This window comes from Nipponia nippon, unplaced genomic scaffold, assembly GCF_047370975.1.
Source record: "Nipponia nippon isolate SJK-2023a ecotype South Korea unplaced genomic scaffold, ASM4737097v1 scaffold_2, whole genome shotgun sequence".
NCBI classification, from domain to species: Eukaryota; Metazoa; Chordata; class Aves; order Pelecaniformes; family Threskiornithidae; genus Nipponia; species Nipponia nippon.
This window is the reverse complement of record NW_028262336.1, coordinates 105,467,229-105,490,223: the sequence shown is the minus strand read 5'-3', so window position 1 is coordinate 105,490,223 and position 22,995 is coordinate 105,467,229. Positions and strand designations below refer to the sequence as shown.

At 35.7% G+C, this 22,995-nt stretch overlaps 1 protein-coding gene across 7 annotated transcripts in view; it reads left to right on the top strand.

The window, feature by feature from the left end:
* The window catches only part of NBEA (neurobeachin), a 513,742-nt gene that overhangs the window by 313,421 nt on the left and 177,326 nt on the right, over positions 1 to 22,995 (top strand). For all 7 annotated transcript variants that reach the window (XM_087756962.1, XM_087756961.1, XM_087756957.1 and 4 more), the window contains one exon: positions 7,729 to 7,853. In XM_087756962.1, the coding sequence (XP_087613088.1) occupies positions 7,729 to 7,853 (125 nt within the window). The remainder of the gene's footprint in view (positions 1 to 7,728; positions 7,854 to 22,995) is intronic.

The window sequence follows — 22,995 nt, the reverse complement described above, 5'->3', positions numbered from 1 at the left end:
TTTCAGCTTTCCCTTTCTATTTTTTATCCTTTGAACTTCAGTGTCCTCAATTTTTTCACCAAAATTAAGCCATAAAAGTCTCAAGAGTTGGATGATTTCCTTAAGAGTGTGTATTAAATATATCTTTTTCCAATGCCTTAAGAAGAGAATAAAAGCCACATATATCACCCCCTCTTTTTTTGGCAAGGATGCTATATATTAAAACAATTCTTAGAAAATTCTACTCCAGGAATTTGGTGGATCTTTAATCATTAGTCATCTTCTGATAGTTTTTGCTCTCTTTTCATTTGTAGCCAATTCTCTGTTCCTCTCAGCTTTGTCCTTTATTATTAATGCAAGACCATTAGTAACATGATAACAGGAGGGAAACTGTGTTGGCAGTTTTCTTTTTGCTTTTCAAAGGTGACTCCTCTGCTCCTATTCTGATGATCACTGGTAGTATTTTCTGTCACTTTGAGTTCCTTTGTGCTCTATTTCACCCTTATTTCGAAGTCCATGTGAAAACCCTTCCCCTCCACCCAAACCTCGCAAAGCTACAACACACAAATACCAATCTCTGTAAAAGTTTGCAGGTTTATGAATTGCATTCATCCTTCCAAGTGTAAACAACTTCAATACTTTTTCTTTCCTGTTTTAAAAGCTTTTGCCATTCTTCAGTCTCCACAGGGAAACCTGTGGGTCAACTAGTATGTAATCTGCTGGTAACTTGTGCTGCATATAGTATCAATTGTGTTAAAATGAACCATATTTTCCCTTTTTCTGTTCATAAAGTAATCATAGAACCCCACAGATCCGCCCTAAATTTCACAGATTTCTGGAGTTCACTGCCTTAAACAAAAGTAGCTCAAATTCACAAGTCTCAAAACATTATAGATTATGTAACAGATATTCTTGATAACCCAGTATTTATCCATTTATCAATCCGTAATTATTCACATTAATTTCTTTCCCATCTACTTTCACAGTTATTTCTCTTCTACTAGTTTCTATAGTCATTGGTTTTCTTCTCACAACTCTGTTCCTTACAAACTTACTACTTCTCAGTTTTTTCCAGCTCAGTGTTGCTTTTTCTTCACCAATCAATAATTACATTTCAAATCTTTCATCTATGCTTTTCAGTTTCTTTGCCTCCCAAACTGTTGTCTTTATGGTTTCCCATTTCCCAGTATCATGGAAAAATATTGCTGGAAGAAACCTTTTAATCTGTCCTTCTGTTTCACTCCTGCTCCAGTAAAATTATTCCAATGAAAATTATCTATTGGTTATATCCTATTATTTTTCTTTTTAAATTTCTCACTGCCTAACTCTAGACTTTTCTATCAAGCCCTTTTTCTTTTTTAGGGCTCTGACCTTGTCTACATTTCTCCTCAATGACCTGTCTCATGTCTCTTCTCATTTTAATTTTTCACATTTTGGCAGCCCTACACAGGACGTACAAAAATGCCTCTCATCTCTCATGACTCTTCTGAATACAGCAGTGCTGGCATGCCCTCTAGCCATGCTGTTGGGATGTAAGTCATCTAGCTGGACTGCTGTGCTCTCCACACCACCTCCTCCAGCTGTCAGTGACCAGTACGCTAACTGCTTAACCAAATTCACGGGAGATCCTTTGCTTTCTCTCTCATTTCTACCCATGCTAGTTTGCTGCACTGATTATAAATATAAGATAAAGTGGGAAAAAAGCTAGTGTTCACCGACCATCCAGCTGTTCCCCAGGAAATGCTATCCCTAACCAATAGCCTAGGCATCCCTTGTTTGCCCACTGCCACCACCTCGCCTTCATTGCCATCCCCCAATATTCATTGCCAGTGCCCTCTCCACCAGCTGCTTATGTTCTTCTTCATGGCCTGTCTTCCTGCTGTTATGTCACCTCACCAGTCTGTGAACATAACTTCATCATACTGTACTGATGAAGGGCCTCATACCCCTACTTCCAGTGATCCATATATCATCCACATGACTTCCCTAGGACACATCTGCCCAGCATCTTTCAAAAATTACAGTATGAAATTTCTCACGCAAGAATTGAGTCACTTAACGTCACATTCATAAAAAAAACTTTTAAAAGATTAAAGATTACCTAAATTTCCCTGACTATTAAGCATCCTTCTATTTACATGGTAAGCTCTTTTTCTGAGACTTTTTCCCTTTTAACTTGAAACTCTGCCAAATATATTCGTGATGTTTAACAGTTATGATTCTTGTGCATGTCTACTTAAGAGAAAAAAAAAATACATTCCTGTTTATAAGAATGCCTAAAAATTTTTTAAACTCCTATTTATAGTATTTTTACCATCCTTTCCAATTTGCATTGCATTAGATGTTTCTCAGGTTCATTTACGTCTTTATTCTCTGTGTTGGTATTTCCAGTTTCTAGTATTATTGGTATTATTTTTTAGTATTATTCTTAGTTTTCAGTATTTCTAGTTTTATTTCTGGGATTCTCTAGCATGCTTTTTGGAAAAGCATAATGGAGCTTTGTGATTTTTGTAACTAAAAAAATCTTTTTTGTGTAGAGTAACTATACTAGTTGTGTTAATTAAGGCTTCTGATATTTGTTTTTGTTCATGTACAGCAAGGCTTTGTTTTCTTTTAGCCATTATAATGTGGGATGTGATTTTTGAATACGTGTCTCACCGTCTTGATAAAACCAGCAGTCACTGTTTCTGTTTCAAGCACAGTCAGAAAAACCTTCACTCTAATACAATTATTATAGCTGCTGCTATACCGCTTCTGAACAGTATTTGCTCTATCAAAGTTTTCTTTTACTTACTTTTTTTTAATGTTACAAATTTTCTGTTCTTCATTTTACCTTACGGAAATGCTTTATGCTTTTCCAATACATGTTTTTTTTCTCATTTCTCAAAACATAGCCATAATTCCACACTGTGAAAAGAAGTGGTTTTGTTGTTTTTGGTTTTTTTGGGTTTTTTTTAAATATGTTACAGAAAAACAACCAGGACTAATTCTTGACATTATAGATCATCAGTTCCTTGCCTTTCATATGCAGTTTCCCAGTACTACAAAGACTATGGATTTTCTGACATCCTTCCAGTTCTGTGACCCACCTCTTTTTCCAAACAACTTTTTCCCCTTCCCCCATGCCTGCAGGCTTGTTCCTCTTCACTAACATATTCAAACCTAATCTCTTCCATCTGGCAGCCCAACCTTTGGGCTGCAGTCTGAGGATCTTTTATGGACATGTGCACTGCTACTCTCCACTGTTTGTAGTTACCTCTAGTTGCTGTAGCTGTAGGTGACATACAGCAAACTGCATTTGTACATGAACAGGGATGGGCTTTCACAGCCATGGAGCTGCTGTCATGGATCCTGACTGCCCACAGGGTGGACAAAGGCTTGCTATTTAGCACAGCTAATATTCATAAGTAAAAGAAAAAACCCTTCCCATACACTTCTTTGGAGCTGTGGCTGAAGGAGTTAACAGAAAATCTTTTCAGAAGTTGTCTTTAAAAAGTCTGAGCTATAGAGATGTTGTGAAAAGGAAGGGAGGACTTTGCTGTTAAGGCTGGCTTGATATTCCTCTAAATTGTTTTGGTGGCAGAGAGCTACACAATTTTTCCTCCAAGAGGGTAATAGATTGGGCTACCTGAAATACTTTAGTTTGTCTCAACAATCTTTGTCCCCAGATATATGGAAGGTATGTGTGGTATGATAGCAAAGAGTATTATACAGAATTCTGGGCAGTTCTGAGTTTGAGAGCAACCTGCCCTTGGGAGACTTCAGAGCTGTTTGCTCTAACTTATCAAAGTCTACATTGACTATCTGGGGTAGCATAGAACCACTTTGCCTTTCCATCCCATGCTGGCCTTTAACAAGATAAAATACTGTTTGAAGTAGGAGAACGTACACAGCCAGCTGCTGAGTGGGCACCAGTGATGACAGTGAAATAGAGTTTGTAATCTTTCAATAACTGTAGGGCTTGTTCCATTAAAACATGTACATTCTGTGTCTGTATTAACTATATGAAATACTGCACATCTGAAATTTGGGATTAAGTTTGCAACATACGCACCACTCCAAATAAAATTTGTCATTGTTAGTAACCTTGTAATATCACTAGTTTCATACCAGCCCTCGTTATGATAAGGTTGATAAAGGTTTGTATTGGATTATATTACAGGTTGTAAGGAAATGATCTTGACAGTTAAACTCATGGTGTGGACTTCTTTGGGTCGTGTTTTAGGGTGCATTTTAAATAACTGTTCAATTAAAATGATATAGATATATTTCTTTTTGGAAGTATGTAGGAGTAGCTCATGAATGATGCTATGAACTTTCAGTTCTTAAAAAAAATTTCATTACAGTATGCTTAATATGCACTTTTTCATTCAAACAAGTTTGATTCAAAATGTCACTTAACTGGTATAAGATATGGGGGAATAAGAAATTACATGTAATCTAGTTGGCTGTGGAAATAAGGATTATTAATAATATACATTATTAAGAAAAGTAAAGCTTATTGAAATATTGTACTTGTTGCAGAAATAAATTACTAAAATGACTTGTTTTAGTCAAGTCGCTTCTAGGAAAAACAGGTTGTAGCAGAAAGACGATTTGCAGACATGTTCTCTTCTAGGACTGACTTGTGCCCAGTACAATGTTAGAAAGTGTAGTTCTGCTTGATTTACAGCCATCATTTAGAGCTACCTAACAGCTACCTAAATTCCTGAAAAATCTTAAAGCCTGAATAATATCCACAAGATTAGAATATAAGTATTTCTAAACTACTGTAATCTAGGGACTAGACAACTTAATACTGATTCAGTCCATAGCTCTGGACTTTTAAAGCACGTTAAATTCTTAGTTTTAGGCTGGAGCTTGTGGCCACAGTCTTCTACTTACTAGTATTTTTAATCTAATTCAAAGATATAATAATATAACTTCTTAGGAAAATCCCACAAATTTATCTGTCTGTAATGCAAGCGATGAAACTCAACCATTCAAAATTTTCTGTAAGAATAGCCATCAGCTTTTCAGGCGTCTGCTTTCTTGCTAACAATAGGGTAGGAGAAAAAATCTTGTCTTTTTATTAAAGATGTTGCTCAAGAGTCAAGGGTAAATCTCAGAGTAACTGGTTAAGATTCAGAAACCTTTTCTGTAGTATTCAAATACCATCTTCCAGTATCCGGAAGTATATAACAACTTTGTGGGATAGATTCCTGTAGAAAACTCTGGGAAGAAACTTCAGTTGTGTTTTAAAAAGCCATAGAATTTGTGATTAGGAATAAGGTTTGTGTTCTATTATTTCAAAATTTTTATTTTTCACCATTATTATGTATTTCAGACTTCAATCCCTGGTGAACTTGTAACCCTTTTGTAGACTTTATCCTCTGACAATTTCATCACTTCTTAACGCTTCATTAAAATAGTGACTTTAAAATCTGTTTTACTTTCAGCTGAGAATATACAGTATTCTTCAGACTGATTAACGAAATCAATGGATTACCAGATTAAACACAGAACAAATTAAAAATGTAATTTTTTTTACTTTGAATGTTTCTTAATTTCATATAAAGTTTTTAATTCTTATGTAGTTGTATCATTCTTATCAACCTAAGAGTCTTTTTTATTATTATTGTGGAGACAAATGCCATTTCAGAGAACTCTTTTGTTTAAAAAATTTTTCATTAATATCTTTACTCCTGTTTCGTCATGACTTATTCTTAGATGGAAGTAAAAAGGGTTCCTTTCAAAAAAATCTCTACGATAAAAAGCCTTCAGGATTATTTTTGATATCATCAGTTTAAAACGTAGACTAGGAGTGCGCAAGGAGTCTTTAAGCTTTGTCTTTTAAACCATGGGGCAGTTGTCTGCCCATTTTTGCATTCATATCACATAAGGGTCAAGAGGATTTAGCAGTCACAATAAAATTATTCAGTGCTCAGTGTAGGAGGAGAGATGATGGACTGATACTTCAAGTTAACATGACACCTGTGAGCAAAAACTGTATCGTAGTACAAAACCAAAGTAAGGTATTTTACTTAGCAAAAGATAATTGGTACTCAAGATAGCAAGATATTTCTGTCTCATAGCATGCAGGCCAGGCCATTAATACTGCATCTTCTCACTGTGGCAACTCGGAGTCACTGCCTCACCTTTACACAAGACGCTCTGAACTGCTCTAGGTGAGGAAGCAGCTCCCACTGAACTCCTGGAGTTGCCTTCTCACTGCTTGTACATAAGTAGAATGCCTATTCTGCAACGCAGCAATAAAGACCTTCATGCAAACTCAAGCACATAGTGAAAATTTCATTCAGAATGCAAAAAAAATGCATTAACTAAAAATGATGGTGTCCTGATTCTGAAAATTTGTAAGAGGCTAGAAAATACGCTGCTACATCCACTTCCCTCAGTGCTCTGCCCTCCAGAACCGATCCAGGTCCCATGACAGCAGTTAGCAAAGTTGGACAAGAACTCATGCAGGCATGAAAAAAGTAGTTAAGTGGACTGTAAAAAATTAAAAGGTCTGTTCTACATTAGCATATTTCTACATTTCCTCTGGAAATGGCTACTAGCGCATAGCTTCTCAAAGTGAAGGCAATACAGAAAACAGTGGCTGAACTAACACCTGGAAAAATCCAGCAGAGACGTAGCCCATACTCGTGAGTTGAAAACTACTTTTTTTTTTTTTTTTTTTAGATTGAAAATGACTGGTTTAAAATAGTGGTTCCCTAGTTATGGTCCGCAAGGTCATGATCTGCAGAATCATTTTAAGTGTATAGTGTGTTCAATTATGAGTTTGATGATAAGGATGCAGCCACAAACATTTTGGGTATTTGATAGTAATCCAAAAAGTTTTTTAAATGTTGGCTTAAAATACAGCTTTGCCCAAATATCCCACAGCATACTTATAAAATTGATGTGAGAGATGTTTGTGTTGATAAGGTCAAGAAGTTGTCTGAAAGTGGAGCTGGTCATCTCTTTAGAACCAAAGTCGAATACCAGATGATTATATATGTGTATGTTTTGACTTGAATATAGATTAACAATGGCTTATATAATTCTACAGAACTTTAATATTGCTTTTGAATGTAAAAAGGCAATGTAATGCAAAGATGGCCATGGTTGTTAATGGCTTATATTAGCTGGAAGCTATAAAATCATCCTAGTACTCTGTTAGTGCTGGAATAATAATTTACCAAGACAATTACCACATGGTGGAATTTTTTTGCTGTTCTAATTCAGTGTTATTAATAATGAATAAAATTGCAATTTTCTCAGGTTGCTAGGGGCAGTGGGGAATTATTTCAATGAATATTTCAGCACATTAGTTTAATCATAGTTCCACAAAATTCAAGTGGGCAATATTTTATACTTCTAAGTTCAGTCTGCTAAGGGACCATAGTCATTAAATTGCAAACTATTTGCACTGAGGTCCATTCTATGATTTACAAGCCTTGTTAAAAACACTGTAAAAGAAAGCAAGCTGTGCCATTAATACTTGTAATTTGATGCTGCATTTGTTAATGGGCTCAGTGTGATTAATGTTTTTAGCAGCAGGCAGAACATTTTGAGACAAACAGTGCTGAGGTTTATAATATATAAATGCATGTAAAGAAATGTTAGAATATTGTAAGTTTTAGTAATATATATTTTTACAAGATTGTATTCCTGAAATAGAAAAGCAGCAGTGAAATTATACTATAATGCATGTAAATACAGTTCAAGCTGTGGTAGGTGCTGATGTGTGTGTTCTTTATTTCATAGCCAACTGCATGACTTCTGGCGCTTGGATTACTGGGAAGACGATTTGCGCCGTCGGAGGCGATTCGTTCGCAATGCTTTTGGGTCTACTCATTCTGATGCTCTCCTAAAATCTGCTGTGGAATATGGTCAGTATTAACTCCTACTTAAAAATATAGCTAATGATGTTTTCTTGATGTCCATGAATCACTGAGAATAGTGTCCCTTCTTTTCTAAGGACAGTGCTGAGAATTCCTAGGACAATGTATTCTTAGAAAAGGAATTCTTTCAATTCTTACACTTTAATGAACCAGAAGACTTGAGCTTGTGGGCTGTTAAATTCTCTGATCCCCAAAGGATTCACATTATACCTCTCTAGCATTCCCAGACGCTAATTTTGAGACACTGGTAAAAGTAACTGAACTTGTCTCTCCAGTGTGACAGAACAAAACTGTTAGGCCATCAAACTAATGTGTCGTAATAGTTCCATTGGAGACCTTTTGTGAATGAGGAATTAGCTGTTTTCTAAAAATATCAGAAGTTTTATCCTGGCATGTGTAATCTCAGCCACAAGTATTTTTTTCTGCAAATCATGAACTACATAAGAACTTGTTTAAAATAATTATTTTAAGGATTCTTGTGATTTGAATAGTGGACTGATTACATAGGAGCTTCAGTCTATGAACTTAAGGATTAGATGATGTTTGATTTTCATGGAGAGGTAGCTGGAGTATAAAAGAGGAAGGAGGAACATGCTTACAAATTCCCTTATATCATCTAAAAGTTTCATATGTTTAGTGACTTCTGTACAGCAGACTGAACATGGGTACTCTAAAAGTCAAAGGCAAATTTATTTCTCAGGTTTAAGCTGGGATACCTCTCTAACATATCAAAGACAGGAATTTTTTAAAGAATATTAAGATGTTTTTCTGTCTTTTTTTTTTAGTCTGTAGTACTGAAAAAAAATCCTGGGATTCTTTAGCATTTAGGAGTAAAAAATGGAAGTAATTATACACAAAGCAAGTTGAACCTTTCAGCTGATGTGTGGCCAAAGGCTAATGTTGCCAGAAGTTCTGAATATGATAGATATAAAGCTAACTGTGTGACCTACACGTTTCACCAACTTTGCAGGTTGTTGAGGCAAATAGCTGGGATTCAAACAAGGTTAGACGTATAAATGAATATCTACATGTGCAGTTATACTAGCTAGTGTAATTTAATACTTATTTAAACATGAAGGCTATCATGTGCAGGACTTCAGGTCATAAACTGTTCATAGGTTGGGTTAAGAAAGACATTTCCCCCAGTAGTATATAGTATTGCATATTTGACAGAGGGTTATTTTCTCCACATTCTTCCAAAACACCAAAATAGAGATCTTATGAGAGGCAGATGCAAAACTGTGCTAATTACTGTGTTGCTTTTGTAAGACAAATAGTTATCAAAACCACAGGCTTTATGCATTGTACAGGCATAAGAACCCTTAAAAGTATTCTTATTGATTAATATTTTTAATTTTGGATATTAAACTAGAATTAAAACAGGAAGAAGTTAATTTATAAACTATTACAAAGTTTTAAGCTTTGATATTATCCTGTTTTTAAAACAACAGGAGATTGCCATTTACTTAGATGGACTTTGTTTCATGCCTTTATAGCAGGAATGTTGTATCTTTGGGATAAGATTGTACTCAGAGGATGCTGGAAATGGCTTTGGGGTTTTTTTGTGAGAACTATAATACAAGTTGCACTTAAACTTTTTCAGCATGTTGCAAAGATTGCCTCCATTTATGTAGTTTCTCTGTTCTAGTATTTTAGTGTAGGTGACAGCTGCCTGGTAGTAGAGCTAGTCTGTAAGACAAAGCTACAACCAAAAGAAACAGAAAAACTGAAGTAGTTACAGTTTCATATTGGATTGTTTCTATATAATTTCACGCTACTCACCTGTTAGTGCATTCAACACACAGGAAAATTAAAGCTCAGGTGTGTTTAGAGGCGGTACGTGTCAAACTTAGTGGTTGCATAAAAATTACAGTACACTGAATTTGTCCTGCCTGTTTGCAGAATTAAAATCAATAATTATAACTTTTCACATATATATTAAAATTAACATATGAATTTTAAAACGGCATGCATTAAAGTTATAATTCATGGGTTCTATCTAGATGTACTTACTTTTCAGAGGCTTAAGCCTTCGGATTTTAATATTGAAACTTTTAGCTGACCTTTTTCTGTAAGAAAACATCCTTAACACTGATGTTATTTTTATGCCTCTTGGTGTTACTAATGAGTTGAATAATTTATGAGGTTGTCATGTGAAAAGGATTCGGTGCAGTTTGATATACTTTTAGCCTCTGGTGTTGGAATGTGATTAATAAAGAGCTGGAGGCAGATTTTTTTCCATAGGGCTTAACTTTCATTGTATTTTTTTTTTATTAGCTTTGTTTTGATAATTTTGTTTGGAACAGTTTGATAGTAAAATGCCCCTAGCTTCCAAAAATAAGCATGACATCACACTACAGAAAGAATTTAAAGCATTTTTAAAAAATCATACTGCATAGTTTTCCTGTAACGGATTTTTTCCTGACGTTGGGTACTTTGTTTATGAGAAGTAAAGTATTCATCAAAGCAAAATTTGCTGGGCTTTTGTTATATTAATAGCAATTTTTCATCTTGACTGATACCTCTAGCACAAGTAAAGTTATTTTGAGCATCAGTAAAATAGTGGAAACATCTTACAAGTTTTTTTTTATCTACATTGACTGTCAGTTATCATTTAGGATTTTGTGCATAAATATTGCAGTGGAGGAATGTTTAGTCAAAGCCTAAGTCAGCAAGCTCCTCAGTGTCTACGATCAAAGGCATCAACTTAAATAGGTCTGATCAGGCATTGCAGAAGAGGGCAGGCAGTTTCAGCTGAGCAAAAATCACAGAGCAAAGATGACAAAATTAATCAGTCATTTCTTTGGCAGTAAATAATAAGATATGCTGAGGATTGCAGATGAGAGAATTTCCAGATTCCTTGGAGATGTGCCTGCTTAACACCTGATTTATCTAAGCTTGTGCAGCCATGAAGATATGACCTTGATAAATAAAAAAGTGCTCTACAGCTACTCTAGTATTAAATCAGAGTTGATGTTGGATGTATGGATACTGTAATTATACAATACTTGCAGTCATCAAGGAATAGAAGGGTCTTGGAAATGAAAACTATGTCTGTGATCTATATGCTTGTTTTAGAGAAGTAACAACAAATGTTAAATTCTACCTTGAAGAGCTAAAAAAAAAAAAGAGTGTTAATTTTAGATGATAAGTGTCTTCTTCCTGTAGGAAACATTATATATTATCTACTACGGGGAAATAGTATTCTCTCAAAAAATTTCTGCTACAAGGCAAGTGGGTGAAGCTTCTATTTAACTACAGTCTGTTAGTCAGCCATTCTATGTATGTTTAGATGTCTGGTTTTGATAAAATACAATATGCATACATATATGTATGCGTGTGTGCATATATGTGTGTGTGTGTTCAAAGTACCTGTGAAATAAAAAATACTGCAATGAGAAATTATAAAATATTTCTATGGCTATATAAAACTGTGGGAAAAATTATAGTTTATTCCTATGACTATATACTTAACTGTCCTTTGAGACTGTAGGTATGTCAGAGTCATAGCAGCATTTACAAGAGATGGACTGGAGGATTTTTCCCTTTGGATTAGTCTCCTCTATTTCGAAGTTTTTGATATTAGGCATTGGATTTGTCTGTAATCTGTTAGAATGACTTTCATACCTAGATTTAAAATTCAAGCATAATTATTTGAGTATTGTATCTGGTGTGCCCTTTTGTTTTAGTTAAATTCTTACTTGAACAGAAATATAGATTCATTTCTCCGTCTTGTGAAGCTGAAGGGATGCTACTTACTGCAGTATCAAAGTGCAAGCTATAATGGGATTTTGGAAACTTTTAGTAGAGTTTTAATTTTATAGTGTCAATGGAATTTAAATAGTTCTTATTTTAAGTTTAAATGGAGTTTCAATGTAATCGATTAAATTGTAGACTGAAAAGAAAGGAAGGAAAAAAAAAAGATTGTGCAGAAGTTTATAAACTCTACTTCTCTTACTCAAATTTTATGACCAATAAATGCATGAAATATGCAGGTATGAGCCAATTCACAGTGATTCTGTACATGTGGTGAAAGAATTGTCTCTTCCAGTTAATCACCTTAACAGTTTACAGTCACTGGAGATTAGTATAGATGAGACACTACTGTACCACCCTACCAGTGAGACAGAATGCTGCTCCATGAAGGTCATCTTAAGAGCAAAATAATTAATTTATTAAGCTTTGGTCCTTCAGTCTTTAAAGACTGTGGTCCACAAACCATTTGCATATAGAGGGGGGTCCAAGAAAGGCCACATTTTCTAGTCTGCACTGGAGTAAATGGACATGAATAACTCAGTGCCCATGTTCTAAACATACATATATAAGCTGGTCAAATATTTCCAGTGTCTGTGCCCAAGAATATTTGGCCTATTAAGCCAATTATCATGAAAGATCCTGAATGCTTAGAATAAAAAAAAAAAAAAAAACAGAAAAAAAAAAGAAAAAAAAGCCTTCATAATGTAATATGTAATACATTTAGGTTTTGAAACAAAGCTACAGATATGTCTTATATGTGCAACATGGCAATTGCTTTTGAACTTGCGTATTTTAAGCTACTCATTCCATTATGCATTTGGACATCTAATTAGCAACCTTATTTCAAGAGTGGTTCTAGCTGAAGCAGACTGTATATGGCTCCTTCTGGGGCTTGTCGTCAGTGATCTAAGTTTCAGCAAATGCTGTGCGTGCTCATCATCAGAAATACGGTTTCATTATACAATCAGAATTAAAAAGCATCAGGTTTTGAAATCTGAAATATTCAATAATCATCACTTATCAGAGTTTTGCTAGCAGGCCCATTAGATGCATAAAACCCAGTTACTTTTCTAGGTCTATCTGCAGTGAGAGCATTCTATATGTACCACGTAAGAGATTAAAGACCAAATTATGCTTTCAGTTTTGTCTATGAAATATTGCTTTCTATACTTTATCTATATGAACAGCTTTTCTATGAGGGTTGAGTTTGTAGATCTTCTTGTAGGCTTCTTTTACATTTACTTTTACTTCTAAACTGATCCAGATATTCTTCAGATATTCTTTATTTAGCGCAAGGGGGAGAAAGCTTAAGGGGGCCATATACTTGCATATAAATACCTGTTGGGAAAGAATGAAGAAGATGGTGTCAGACTCTTCTCAGTGGTGCCCAGTGACAGGAGAAGAGGCAACAGGCACAAACTGAAATACAGAACATTCTAATTAAACATAAGTAAAAACTTTTTTTTACTGTAATGGTGGTCAAACAACTGAACAGATTGTCCAGAGAAGTTGTGTAGTCTCCATCCTTGGAAATACTGAAAACCCAGCTTGCCAAGGTCCTGGGCAGCCTGTTTTAACTGAACCTGCTTTGGGCAGAGGGTTGGACTAGGCAGTCTCCAGAGAGATCCAGAGAATCTTCCAGCCTTATGGATTCTGTGATTCTTATAATGCAGCCAGAGCTTAAAGTAGATGGTTGCCAGAACTTAGTCTTCAGTAATATTTTTAAAACCCTAGATTACTTATATATCAATGTTCAAGACTGATCTTCTTACATAATTTCTCATGGACTTAAAACCAAAATAGAAGAGAAACATTTGATTAATACTAGAAATGCGATCCTCAACAAGTTACTTTAATCTTCATAAAACTTTTTCAGGAAATGCAGATTTACGTATCACAGAATTACAGAATGGTTGAGATTGGAAGGGACCTGCTCAAGCAAGGTGACCTAGAGCAGGTTGCCCAGGACCATCTCCAGACAGCTTTTGAATATCTCCAAGGATGGAGACTCCACAGCCTCCCTGGGCAACGTGTGCCAGTGCTCGGTCACCCTCAGAGTCAAAAAGTGTTTCCTAATGTTCAGACCTACTCTGTTTCAGTTTGTGCCCATTGCCTCTTGTCCTGTCACTGAAAGGAGCCTGGCTCCATCCTCTTTGCACCCTCCCTTCAGGTACTTATGTACATTCATAAGATTCCCCCTGAGTCTTCTCTTCTCTAGGCTGAACAGTCCCAGCTCTCTCTGCCATTCCTCATATGAGAGATGCTTCAGTCCCTTAATCATCCTTGTGACCCTTCATTAGACTCTCTCCAGTATGTCAATATGTCTCTTGTGCTGGGGAGCCCAGAACTGGACACAGCACTCCAGGTGTGGCCTCACCAGTGCTGAGTAGAGGGAAAGGATCACCTCCCTTGATCTGCTAGCAATGCTTTGCCTAATGCAGCCCAGAATCCCATTAACCTTTGCAGCAGGGGCACATTGCTTGCTTATGTTCAACTTGATGTCCACCAGGACCCTCAGGTGGAAAGCAGAGCTGCTTTCCAGCTGGGTGGCCCCCAGCATATACTGGTGCCTGGGGTTGTTCCTCCCCAGGTGAAGGATTTTGCAGTTCCCCTTGTTGAACATCATGAGGTTCCTATCAGCCCATTTCTCCAGCCTGCTGAGGTCCCTCTGGATGGCTGCATGACCATCTGGTGTATCAGCCGCTCCTCCCAGTTTCATGTCATGTGCAAACTTGCTGAGGGTATGCTCTGCCCCATCATCCAGATCATTAATGAAGATGTTGAACAGGTATGGATCATCATGAAACACTTCTAATATCAATTTGCTCATGGACAGTATAATATTTATTATTACTGAAACTGAGTTTATTGTGACTACATGAGCCACAAAAATGTTTTTGATAGTCTTTTTTTTTAACTTAATTATTGCACTATCCTGAAAATTAGTAACACACACAGTATCATAAAATACATTGCTCTGGGGAAATGCAGGTGATGACCCTTATCTAAGATAACTTCCCAAACTAATACTTATTTAAGTAATGTCTTAAGTATGAATATAGAAGAGAAACTAAAGAACAAAAGCCCTTGACTAAAAAGAAACCCTCTTCCCTCATCCCATTCCTACAAACTTAATTTTAGTTTGTAAGTAAACACAAGTTGACAATTAATTGTGAGCAGTTTTAAGAAATAGCATCCACTTTATGGACAGAAAACACATGTATGTTACTTGATGTTCAGTGGTGAGCATTTTAAGAATATGTATGCGGTCATTAAATTAATCCATGGCAATGCTTCCATGTGTCATCAAGTAAGTCCTCCTTGTTTTTTAGTCTAAATGCGATCATGCTGCCATGTGAGACAAGCTTGTAAACCATTCTGCTTCACTTGGAGCACCTAAAATAATACTCCTATTACACAATGTCCTTTCAGTATATCAACTAACTTCCGCATCTGATTGTAAAATCTCCAATGTACTATGAATGAGTTTACATCCAAATTGTGTGCCTGAAGGAGTCATGAAAATCTGTGTATTTTTTTTAAGCATAGCGATTTAAGATTTGCGTCTACAGCCTTATAACTGTAGCCCAACAGTGCCATCCACTGCTTCTCCAAATAAAATTCCAAATATTTCATCCTCATAGGGTTTTAGGGAAAAAATGACATGAAAATTGTGTTCTCTTAATATTTTACATGGTAATTGTCAGATACAGATGAAAATGAAATTTGTTTAAAGAAAGTTGAGGAATAAGAGCTTACATTAGGTATTACTAGAAGGATCTGCAAAGCAGAATCCTAATTGTGAGAATAATTAAATCTAAAATACTAGATTTAACTTGGTCTTCTTTCTAGCACTTCTTAGTGCCCTCCCCCCCAAATCATAAATATATTGTCATTAAATATATCTACTATTATGATTATCCTTATTCTTATAAGCCACTGTAATGTAATGAAAGACACCTTCAAGGTGTAAACTGTAAGGGAATTTGCTTAGGCAGAGTACTGAACACTATTGTGCTGAACTGTATTGAACACTCAGTGTCTGAGCTTCTGCTGTCCGACTAGGTAACATAAATGAGTTGCAATTTCATCCTAATGGTCCTTTGCAGTCTCTAAATATCTGCTCCCTGTTATATGCTGTTTCTAGCATAGGAATTTTCATAGCAGCTGTATAATAAGTTTCAAGTACAGATTCATGAAATAGTCAATTTTTTCTAATGATTTCCTCAAATCTTGAATGTCAGAATCTCTATCTTGACTCTAATTCAAACTTTTCACAGATCCAAATAGGATATGAAAACTTTTTTTTTCCCTCAAAACCCCTGTGTTGGGTTTCAAATGCCTTTCCTCTGAGATTTTCAGGTTATCTGGCATGACCTGGATTTTAGCTGCTATTATAGGTCTGAGCTAATAGATTTTACTGCAGAACTTTCTGGCTTTTTACCAGCAGTTGACATAACTACTTCTGTTTCTCACTTCTTCATCTGAAAGCATATGACTCCGGAATGTTCTTGAAGTAATCAAATTGGCCTGCAAAACCATTCCTAAGATGTAAAAATCACAACCATTGCCAGTCTTAGAATTCTAGCTGCATTTTTGTCCCTTCCACCGTTATATTTTCATGTGAAAAGAATACACGATATGTGTCTGTTCTGCCAAATGAAAGTCATTTACTTACCAAAACCAGCAAATTACTATGATGTGAAATGTTTTCAAATCCATGTGAAGGGTGTATTTGTTTTATTAATTCAGTTCTATCACTAATTGACAAAGAAATAGAAGTTATTGACCCTTGTATATTCAGTGCATCTCACAGAAACATTTTGGAAGAACATTCTGTCAGTGAAAGTCTAATAATAGTCCTTCAGGACAGCTTTCACAGCTGGGTAAATGTAGCTCTTGCGACTCAGGTTTTACCATGTGCTTTTCTTACCTCCTATTTTCTATGCTTCAAGACTCCATATTATGGAGTAACAACACTTTAAATCTTTGGCTATAGTTAAAAGCACAAAATATTCTGTTTTTAAATTTTCTCCACTCCTCTTGTTCTTGATGTCTTCCTGACTGCAGGACTCCATTCTCCACTTTCTATATGAGTAAGTGGAAATACGTATCATTTGTTAAGGGAAAAAGGTGTTAATAACACCAATAATTGAGGAACAAAGCCAAAACTGGACCAAATGGATCTAAAAATGCACAGTGAAGTTCCACTTCCCCCTGCACGGAGGAAGGTGTTTTCTGAAGACCTGGATAGGACAGCCTCCCAAGCGCGTGGCTGGAATGGAGGGCCATTATTTCAGCAGTGCTGCAACCATTGTAACCTTGAATTAGGAGATGATAGATTTAAAAAGCCCTTACTCTCCCACTCTTTCTGACAGCCAGTAGGAGGCATGACAGACTTTCAGGCAATGGGCTCAGGTTTCTGAGAGCCTCTGGGCTACTTGCAAGGTAAAGATGGGTTGACAGAGGCAGATTTGGGGAATCTCTTCGATATAGGTGGTTCCTCGTCTTTCACAAAGCAAATGGAATCGCTATGTATAGGTTACAAAAATAAAGGAATTAATTTTCAGAGACAATGTATCTTTTAATATACCAAAGTATTTTTTCTCATCTTTTTACATTGCACTACTTTACATTTATCACAGAAAATATATTTCTATTATATCACATTAAAATTATTACAGAGGTTTTATATAAACAGTAAGATTTTTACACAAGAAACAAAGACTTACATATGTGTGCACTGGCTAGTCCATATCCCTACAAGTACACTGAGTTCTTCAATACCACTTATTTTATGTGTTACTCGGTTTATAGCGTTAGCTTTGAAACACATACAAAAAGTATCAGTGTAGTGAAACAAACTGGAAGATTTTCTGAGTTTCAGCATTGTACAAGGTACAGGCAGGGGTGCAGAAACACCTAGTGAAAGCACTGTATTAAAAGCCAAATACATTTTATAGAAGAGTTCTCAAATATACCACTAACCATCACGACAAGGAAGACACCTTGTTAAGAATTCTATCAGCCAATGTATTATGCATGTTTCCAGTTATATATTTAATTTTGTTTTTCATATCATGCATGCTACATCATGACTTTTTTCTTGTCCTTATTGTATGCCTAAAGAGTATATCTCCCAGTGTGTTTGTGTAAAGCCCTGAACATCATCTACAGTAGATATATTTTCCCAGCTGAAAGGACTATGCATAGTGCTTGGAGAGTGTTTTTTTCAGTGTATCTTTTGCCATATAGCACAAGTCATTCAATCCCATGCTTTCAAAAAAGCTGAGCATGTTGTCTAAATAGCATCTTAGGTCCAGTCTGAATGAAAAATAGTATTGCCAGTGCTTGCAAATTTAACATAAATATAGCAATTTTGCAAGTATCCCTGCAGTTGCATGGAAGGTTTGTGCTCTCTTGCGATCTTTGTGAAGCAGAATGAAACACGCCACAGACCCCGTGTGGCAGCTTAACGGAAGGTGAAATAAAATGCTGCTCTCCTTTTTTCTTTACTGCCAACTGCTGCTAAGATTTCTGTGTTCGCTCTCCTTAATATACACACAGGCTTTCTACCTGGGCCAGTGATTACCGTTCACCTATTTCAGAGACAAAATAATAAAAATCTTGTAGATGGTCTCATTGAGCTGTTTTAGTAATAGACCCTCAGACTCTGCTTTATCTCAGTGTTATCTTGTGTACTGTTAGTTTCGCTTTTCATCTGCTGCTAGACTGTCTGAAACCAAGATGTTTTATAACTGCAGCTATTTTTTTTTTTTTAAATAGTAAAATTCTGGCCCCAATCAAGCAAATAGCAAAGCTTTGATTTTAATTTGATAAATAATTGTGTTTTAAGTTCAGGAACTAGGAGCTCATGTTTTTACAACAGACTGGCCCAAATAGAAGTGCTGTCTATTGCTACTAGAGCATAGTCCCTTAGGAAAGCTAAGAGTTAAACATAAATCCAGTGTTAGGGCCACACTGCTGTCTCACGAATGTGTATATCCTGTGGGTGCTGCCCTTCATCTGGTGTTGCTATAGGCATTGATCCACACAGAAATAGAAACAGTTCCTCCCACCAGTTACTGTTGCTGCTGAAATGAAAATTATGTATGCCAGTTCTAAAGATATGGTGATCTATGTGAGGATGAAATGAAATTCGCACAGAAAAAAAAACCAAAAACAAAACAGTGCAGCACACTGAACCAGTTGGAATTGCACAGTAAAATGCAACATAATGAAGAGTAAACCTAGATGTTCTAATGACATTATTATATTGACAAATTTATTATTTATATATAACGGGGACAGTCCTTTTAAGAAACAGTTACAGGAGACATTATGTCATGTATAGGAGATTTTGCCTGTGTAAAGACTGCATAAGATGTTCCTTCTGTGTGTCTTTAAAAGAGCAGAATTTCATTTGAAAAGCTTACCATTCCAGAAAGCAAAATAATTTCAGACATGTTGGCAAATGCATTTCTCGAAGCACTGATCATGAGCTGTTGAGGCTTTATTCTCTAAGTAGTCTTGACAGAAATTAAGAGTTACCTAACCACTGGAATTACAATAGCTACTATAAAATAATTTTAAACTTACTTCCTACACCTTCATTCTCTGCACTACAGAATTATTTTTTTAGCTGTCCTATTATGTCTCTGTACAGTACCTATTTCCAAAGAGCTGATCTTGTTTGGATCTGATAGCAACAGCTTAAGTGGTGAGGGACAAAGTTGCCTTCTAGCAGACATAATCGCCCATATTTTGACCACAGAGAGGGAGAATTCAAAAATTAGAAGACAGACCACAATACTACAGCTATATCTTTCTTTTTAAAAATATTGGGGTTTGGACCAGTCTTGTAGTTTGAAGGCTCTAATTTTTAAATGTTAAGTAAGGTTTTGGAAAGTTGATTTAGAAAACCCCAGTACGGGAGGTAAGATCACGTTTCTCGCATGCCAGTGCATTACCTGCTGTTAGCACACACCAAGTATTTGCATTTCTGAAGGGTGTTTAATTTCTTCCCAAATCTTTACCATTATTAGCCTTTTCAATTAGAATTTTTTGTGAGCAGGAAGCAAAATTGAGGCTAGCATATGTGGGTGCAATTCCTCAGCGCAGGGAGTGCCTCTTTAGAAGTCCGACAACTTTGATCCTGTCTTTAGGCTCTGCAAGCAGATAGAGTCAGAACATGGCTTTTCCTGCAGAATGTGTGCTTGGGTTAGGTATTTCAAACTCAAAACTAATCTAAAACTTTCAAGACAAAATCCAGACCTGAATGTTGAGACATGACGTATTTTTCACTTACATGTTATCTTAAAAACATTATATCACATTCTATTTCAAAAGCATAGAATGCCTCGTTTAGCAAAATTATTTCATTATTTCATTATCATGTCATACATATTTAAATTCAATCACCTTTTGCTTCTTACCTTATTAATTACATTTTTCTACTGAAATTGTTTGATTATCCTCTTCAGTGGCCTGTCTTAAGAAACTTTTGCTTACATGTGAATATTTTGAATTAAGGATAAATGAAATTCCTTTTGCTGTCAAAACCAAATTGTGAAAATGCATTGCATGGCTTTGAAAATCAGTACACTCTATTAGCAGACCTGTCAATATAAAAAGTGCATTCCATTTCCACCTCTTGCTCTAATAACCTTTTCTATGTTACTCAGAGGCAGTTCACATAATCAGAGTATATTGTCAGCTTACTGGAGTTGGGGAAGCATGAAATGAAAATCGCGTTAATATTGATCCAATTCTCTTACTTGCAAGTGTCCTTGATGTCCTTTCCACCGAGCAATAACTGTTGGTGTGATGTAGTTATTTTCCTCTCAGCTATTACTGTACTTCTGTAAAATTGCTGGAAACACAGTTAGGAAAATTTTATTGCTCTTGATTATTTTTCTTGTGTATCATCTTTGCCTCTTTAGGTGCACATATCAGAAAATTCAGCTTCTTTCTGCAATTTATCAAACTACAGTATACACCGAGAGGCTGCATTTCAAACTGACAGGGATTTGTAAAGGTCATCAGTCATGAAATATGAATCCATTCTTGTGTGTACAAGTTACAGTGGCAAACTACATCTTAATCCAAATATAAACATTTGACTGGTTTAAGTTCCTGTTAGAAGGACTTCTGGTTCCAGTCAGAATGAAAACTGCCCTTCAGGAGCCTGAAAATGCCTTGTAACATTTGCTGGATTGGGTGTATCTGGCTCTGTCACCCACTGGCTGTTTATGATCAGTGCTGAATCAATGCAGGATCCTTTCTCACATGCTCAGAACACCTGAAATCTGAAATAAATATAATGATAATATTGATGACTTCTAAAAATTTATTTCATAACCACTCTGAACCTCAGTTTTCTTGTCTATAAACAACAAAAATAACGAGTGTCCAACATGGTAACTTCATCTTCATTTTGTGTATGACCTTTTATATTAATATACAACGCTTTGACTTTAACTACAAGTATTTATTGTTTAAAAAGCCCTCAATCTCATTTGAGAAGCCTGTTCATTTTGGCCTTGCCTGTATTCTTGGTCTCCTGTTTGGAACAGTTTGCGTCAGTCTCATTTTTACAATGCAAAACATCTGAGAATTTTTAAGAGGAAAATGTATACAACAGTAAAGTATTTCTTTACAAATGACTCACATAAAGAAGATCATTTGGTCAGATATTAGTTATAAAAATTGGAGAAAAATGTCTGGCATGTCTATAATTAAATTTTCAGGTATTTATCTATTATAGAAAACAAAAACATGATTTGATTTTACTTTTGGTGGAAGTAATTTCCAATACAAATGTATTCATTTTTTAATTTCTATGCAATTTTCATAGTTTTTCTCCCTCATTTCTTCAAAGATCCTTCATAATGAAAATATGATTTAGATTCCTCTGGCTTTTATTAAATCTATTAAAACCAGCCTTCCTTTAATAACAGTCACTTCTCTGATTCTCTGGGGAAACTAAATTATATGCCAGTCAAAGCTGCCAGTTCCAGAAACACATTGCAATTTAAATAACAACTCTAGCAGACACAGGTGGGGACAGTTCATCATGATATGCCAGCACGGTCAGCTACTCAAAGCCAGAAGGCCAGTCTCTTGAGCAGACCCAGGGATACCTGGTGCACATTTCCCATGGCGTGAATGCGGTCCTAGGAGGGCTGGCTCTGTAGCTGTGTGGAAAGGTATTAGGCTGGAGTGGAGTGGTCACTGTGTTAATGATTTAATCTTACTGGGTTTTGTAGAGGTCAGTTTACAGACTCCCAAGCAGCTGCTGTCCATAACTGTGACCGCTGAGAGGGTCCTGGTGCCTAATGAAGTTAGTAAAGATTAGCAAAGAAAGTAGAGGTTTAAACTGTTAGAATATATAAAGCAGGAAGATTATCTCGTGAAAATTTTTAATGAGTATTTTCAACTATTAATATGTTGAATGAACAAAAAAGGTAGATAATAGCATTGCAATTTCATTCTATGCACACATAAGCTTGATTCCTCCTGTAAAAGTTACAGTTTGTACAATAAACAAAGAAACTGTCTTCCAAGAAAAAGCTTAGCTCCTTCAAACTCTGTTCATAAATTATATTTTACCTGTGATGTAATTTCATGGTTCATATCATGACCTATCAGGTAGCCTCTTGTGAGGAACTAATTCTGAATTTCTTTATTTAATAAAATATTAAAAACTACCTTAGGTGATTAAAATTGAGCAACAAAAGCAGCATTGTACAGAGCAGTACATAACCAGTGATCTGTAAGAAGAAAAAGCAACTTCACCCTTAAAAGTTTCTGAGGAGAGCCAATAAGCTTCACAAAAACTGTACTTTAGCTGCTATAAAAGAGAGTTTTTAATTAAATGCAGCATTTTACTGTAAAGAGAACAGACTTTACTTATGTCAAAATGCTCCTTTAGAAGCCACATAAAACTGTAAAAGACAATATATGAAAAGGCTTTCTTATAGAAAAGAAGAACACCATCCCATGAAGCAGATTTCCAGATGTTTGGAAACATTAGAATTTCCTGTCAGTATATTTAGGTAACATTAAAATGAGGTTAACTTTCCATTCTGCCATCTCTCTTCAAAGATCAAAGAGCGCTCACTGCATAAATTGCCTTATCGGTAATTCGTTGAAGTAAACTATGGAAACAACTTTATAAGAAGCAGTAGTCTCCTTTTGTTAGTTACAGTATGACCAAGCAAACTTTTCTTAAAATCAGACATATTTTTACCTCATTTTATAGTAAGTACAAAGAGAAAAAATTAAAACACTGTATTTGAATATGTAATAAATGGATAGAAGTAAAGAGAGTACTGAAAACTCCCTTCCTGTGTTCAATTAAATTATAGTAATT